At 41.2% G+C, this 5,127-nt stretch overlaps 1 protein-coding gene across 2 annotated transcripts; it reads left to right on the top strand.

Moving 5' to 3' along the window:
• The first annotated feature begins 1,289 nt into the window (after positions 1-1,289).
• Positions 1,290-4,915, top strand: LOC112079952 (C-type lectin domain family 4 member F-like). Of its 2 annotated transcripts, none has more exons than XM_024145755.2 (5): positions 1,290-1,793; positions 1,874-2,236; positions 3,208-3,347; positions 3,603-3,712; positions 4,282-4,915. In XM_024145755.2, the coding sequence occupies exons 1-5, from the start codon at positions 1,553-1,555 to the stop codon at positions 4,442-4,444; spliced, it is 1,017 nt and encodes a 338-aa protein (XP_024001523.2). In that variant the 5' UTR covers positions 1,290-1,552; the 3' UTR covers positions 4,445-4,915. The 2 variants fall into 2 exon arrangements, with proteins under 2 accessions (XP_024001523.2, XP_070298567.1); XM_070442466.1 differs by lacking the exon at positions 4,282-4,915 and adding an exon at positions 3,752-3,770 and having other exon boundaries at positions 1,538-1,793.
• The last annotated feature ends 212 nt before the right edge of the window (positions 4,916-5,127 follow it).

Raw genomic sequence — 5,127 nt, 5'->3', positions numbered from 1 at the left:
GATAACTACAAATACCTAGGTGTCAGGCTAGACTGTAAACTCTCCTCCAGACCCACATTACACATCTCCAATCCAAAAATAAATCTAGAACCGGCTTCCTAATTCGCAACAAAGCATCCTTCACTTATGCTGCCAAACATACCCTCGTAAAACTGACCATCCTACCGATCCTCGGCGATGTCATCTATAAATAGCCTCCAACACTCTACTCACCAAATTGGATGCAGTCTATCACAGTGCCATCCGTTTTGTAACCAAAGCCCTATACACTACCCACCACTGCGACCTATACGCTCCGTTGGCTGGCCCTCGCTTCATACTCTTCATCACCAAACCCACTGGCTACAGGTTATCTACAAGTCTCTGCTAGGTAATGCCCCGCCTTATCTCAGCTCGCTGGTCACCATAGCAGCACCCACTCGTAACACGCGCTCCAGCAGGTWTATCTCACTGGTCACCCCCAAAGCCAATTCCTCGTTTGGTCACCTTTCCTTCCAGTTCTCGGCTGCCAATGACTAGAGCAAACTGCAAAAATCACTGAMGCTGGAGACTCCTATCTCCCTCACTAGATTTAAGCACCARCTGTCAGATCACTGCACCTGGACATAGCCCATCTGTAAAAAGCCCATCSAACTACCTCATCCCCATACTGTATTTATTTGTTTATCTTGCTCCTTTGTACCCCAGTATCTCTACTTGCACATYCATCTTTTGCWCATCTACCATTCCAGTGTTTCATTGCCATATTGTAATTACTTTGCCACTATGGCCTATTTATTGACTTAACTCCCTTATCTTACCACATTTGCACTCACTGTATATACTTTTTTTCCTACTGTATTATTGACTGTATGTTTTGTTTATTCCATGTGTAACTGTGTTGTTGTATGTGTCGAACTGCTATGCTTTATCTTGGCCAGGTCGCAGTTGCAAATGAGAACTTGTTCTCCATTAGCCTACCTGGTTAAATAAAGGTGAAATAAATGTTTTAAATACTTTAGTTATCATAATGGATGTGTMAACATGGGATGTAAAGGTACATTATCTTTGACTACTATTCTACTTTTCCTCCTGTTAGAGGATAGAAATCCTCATCATTTCATGATTTAATTATTTCTATATAGTCTAAACTTTCTCACTCGGAACTTCTAACGCCAGTGGGATGGGTGTGACTTCTTTACAATGATCACAATGTCTCCAACGTACAACGCCCCTGTAGCAATTAGGATGAAGTGCCTTGTTCAAGGGTACAACATATTATTCACCTTGTCCGCTCCGGTATTCAAACCTGCAACCTTTCGGTTATAGGCACAACACTGTAACCTCAAGGCTGCCTGCCTCTACCTTACCCCTAAATACAGGGCCCGTTAATATTGAGGATACCTGCCTCTACCTACAGTTCCCTTTTTCAGGTGCGGGCTGAAAATCTACGTTTTCACATTGCATTTTTTTTTTAGGGGGCAGGAGAATTGACGATGAGAAAACTCCAAATAACTTTGATCGGTTTAATTATAATTTTTTTACACTGCAAATTGTAACTATTTTTAATGCCATGAGAGGCAGCGGATCCAGCCAAATAGGTTCTGGAATGCACCAGTCCAAACTGAGAGGTGCCGGATCCTGTTCCCGCAGAATCCAGCTCAAATTAAACACTGATGATACAGTAAAACGCATTACCAAATATCTGACTTTAATAACTTGTTATTCAGTACATTTTCAGTGGTGGAAGAGACCCTCCAGAGTTGCTGCAGTGTGTGTTCTGCTGGCTGTGATTCTTGGCCTGTGGGATTCCTGTAAGTTAATGTTTTTTATTAAACATTTGTAGTCAATGTTGTGATAGTTACACATTTTGATTCACTTTTCCGTTTTACAGATGCAACTGCAGAGCGAGACCAGCTACAGAATAGTCTAAATACCAGGACTACAGAGCGAGACCAGCTACAGAATAGTCTAAATACCAGGACTACAGAGAGAGACCAGCTACAGAATAGTCTAAATACCAGGACCACAGAGAGAGACCAGCTACAGAATAGTCTAAATACCAGGACCACTGANACAGAGAGAGACCAGCTACAGAATAGTCTAAATACCAGGACCACAGAGAGAGACCAGCTACAGAATAGTCTAAATACCAGGACCACTGAAGTAGACAAGTTGAAAAAGAGTCTGAACACTACAACTATTGAGCGTGACCAGCTACAGAAGGAGATAGAAAGACTGAACTGGAAGATCAAAGGTAAGGACAGCCCCCCCACACAGTTTCGGTAGTTGACCTGTTATCTCACACCCAAGCAAATTCAAGAAGTATTGTCAGCGCTGGCCATGGCCATTAGGACCAGAAACAAATGACAGGAACTGTGTTTTGCCGTAGCGCTCAACACATGACACAGGAGATCAGAGGTCATCAGAACTACCTGCCTACAACTCCCTCAGATTTTGTTTTGTCAGTCAAGGAAATTAGATAAATAGTAGTTCGACATCTTTTATCATTCACCAGTGACCTTGTGGTTAGTGTCCGCCCTGAGATTGGAAGTCTTGAGAGTTCGATCCCCGACTGAGTCATATGAAAGGCTGTAAAATGTTACCTGATGAGTGTCTGCTTGGCGGAGATAAAGTGTAGGTAAGGTCCTACGATAGACTAGTGTCCAGCGGGTGTACTTACATTTTAATTTTATTTAAACAGGATCAACTGAGACCAAGGTCTCATTTGCAGTAGAGCCGTGTTTTCAATACAAAGAAATACACACATACATACACAACTACTTAGACACAAGACATGTACACCTTAAGAAAACAAACACAATTAACATTTAAAAGATCAGAAATCTACTTTTTTCATTGTGCAAGGGGCACCAGAACATCCATTCTAAAAGTTATTTGTAAATGTAATGTAAGATGCATCACCACTGAAGGCGCATTTTCAGATCTGTGTAGAAACTGGGGGGATCTGAAGTGTAAAGTAATTAATTGACCCAGTTTTATAATTAGTMATTCTAGAAGAGACTAGAGATGTCGGATAAATTGGAAGTTGTTACTTGTACATCAAGCTGCCTCTACAGAAACAGTAGCAGGACTCTATGAGCTGTTCTGGACTCTCACAAGACAAAGCTACTTACTTATTCAATGTGTGAATAAATTATTAATTATAGTTGCAAAAGTTATGTTTAATGTGTAAATGTGAAAACAGTAAAAATGTCAAACTTCTAGGGTCCTGTCCTGAAGGATGGAGAAGGTTTGGCTGTAGCTGTTACTACCTCTCTACTGAGAAGAAATCCTGGGAGGAGAGTAGACAGGACTGTCTGGAGAGAGGAGCAGACCTGGTGATCATTAACAGTGAAGAGGAACAGGTGAGAGACAGAGACATATATCTAGCACTGCATCTCACTAGAGACACCCTGGTTCAAATCCAGGCTGTATCACAACCAGCCGTGATTGGGAGTCCCATAGGGCGGCGTACAATTGGCCCAGCGTCGTCCGGGTTTGGGCGGTGTAGGCCGTCACTGTAAATAAGAATTTGTTCTCAACTGGCTTGCCTAGTTAAATTAAGGTTACATTTAAAAATAAAACAATTATAAAACAATTATTTTTCTGTGCCTCAACAGACATTTATCAATGTGTTTGAGTCAGTGAGTTGTGTCTGGATTGGTCTGACTGACTCTGTTACTGAGGGAACCTGGAAATGGGTGGACGGCACCCCACTGACCACCCCAAGGTAAGAGACTACTGCTCTAATAACACTGACCACCCCAAGATAAGAGACTACTGCTCTATAATAACACTGACCACCCCAAGGTAAGAGACTACAGTGGAAGGAGTAGGACTGATTCTCTGTGGTTCTGAGAGAGTGGTCAGTCTAACTCTGTTTGTTCATTACTCTAGGTTCTGAGAGAGGGTCAGTCTAACTCTGTGTTGTTCATACTCTAGGTTCTGAGAGAGTGGTCAGTCTAACTCTGTGTTGTTCATACTCTAGGTTCTGAGAGAGAGGTCAGTCTAACTCTGTGTTGTTCATACTCTAGGTTCTGAGGAGAGGTCAGTCTAACTCTGTGTTGTCATACTCTAGGTTCTGAGAGAGGGTCAGTCTAACTCTGTGTTGTTCATACTCTAGTTCTGGAGAGAGGTCAGTCTAACTCTGTGTTGTTTCATATCTAGGTTCTGAGAGAGGGTCAGTCTAACTGTGTTGTTCATACTCTAGGTTCTGAGAGAGTGCAGTCTACACATGTGTTGTCATTACTCTAGGTTCTGAGAGAGTGGTCAGTCTAACTTGTGTTGGTTCTACTGCAGGTATTGGGATGATAAATGCCATGGTGGTACATACCAGAACTGTGGGATCATTTACATGTCATCAGGCCAAGACACATTGTGGGATTTTGATTGTTCCTTTCAAAAACATGGATCTGTGAGAAATAGTCTTCTCATAGTTACTTTCTCTGCACTGCTGAATTAATGAACTCTCTACTGTATGTTAATGATGGTCTGAAGACTGATGGGATTTGATAGAATGGTACTCTGAACTACAGGTAGGAGAGAAACACATGCACACATTCAGAAACACACACGAAAAGACACTGATCTGAACCTGAGTCTTAATTAGACAAGGTAATTCCCTCGGAGAGAGGTGACACTGATTTTGAAGTCGCAGGTTGGGATACCTCATCACTTGACCATGAGCAACCAATCATGACTCAGGTCTGCTATACAAGCTGACAAACAATAATTCATATGTCAAACAATGAGGTGTAGAATAGGGAGATATCATTCAATAGCTGCTGTCAATCAATTACTGTTAAGTTTTACACTTTTAAATACATTTAAAATGACTGTAAATGTTTATCAGGTATGTTTACTTCTTCTGCTTTTATTCTGAACATAAACACTGTACTTCCTGCTAATTCAATAAATCCTTCAACTGAGATTACATTTCCTGTCTAGTACATTATTGCTTTTTGACTCTGTTTCATACTTTATCTGATATTAACATGGAATCTAGAAGGACAAGACACCTTTGTTTTATACTTTATCTGATATTAACATGGAATCTAGAAGGACAAGACACCTCTCTGTTTATACTTGATCTAATATTAACATGGAATCTAGAAGGACAAGACACCTCTCTGTTTTATACTTTAT

The sequence above is a fragment of the Salvelinus sp. IW2-2015 genome, unplaced genomic scaffold (genome assembly GCF_002910315.2).
Source record: "Salvelinus sp. IW2-2015 unplaced genomic scaffold, ASM291031v2 Un_scaffold10484, whole genome shotgun sequence".
In the NCBI taxonomy this organism is placed as follows: Eukaryota; Metazoa; Chordata; class Actinopteri; order Salmoniformes; family Salmonidae; genus Salvelinus; species Salvelinus sp. IW2-2015.
This window is presented reverse-complemented; position numbering and strand designations above follow the sequence as displayed.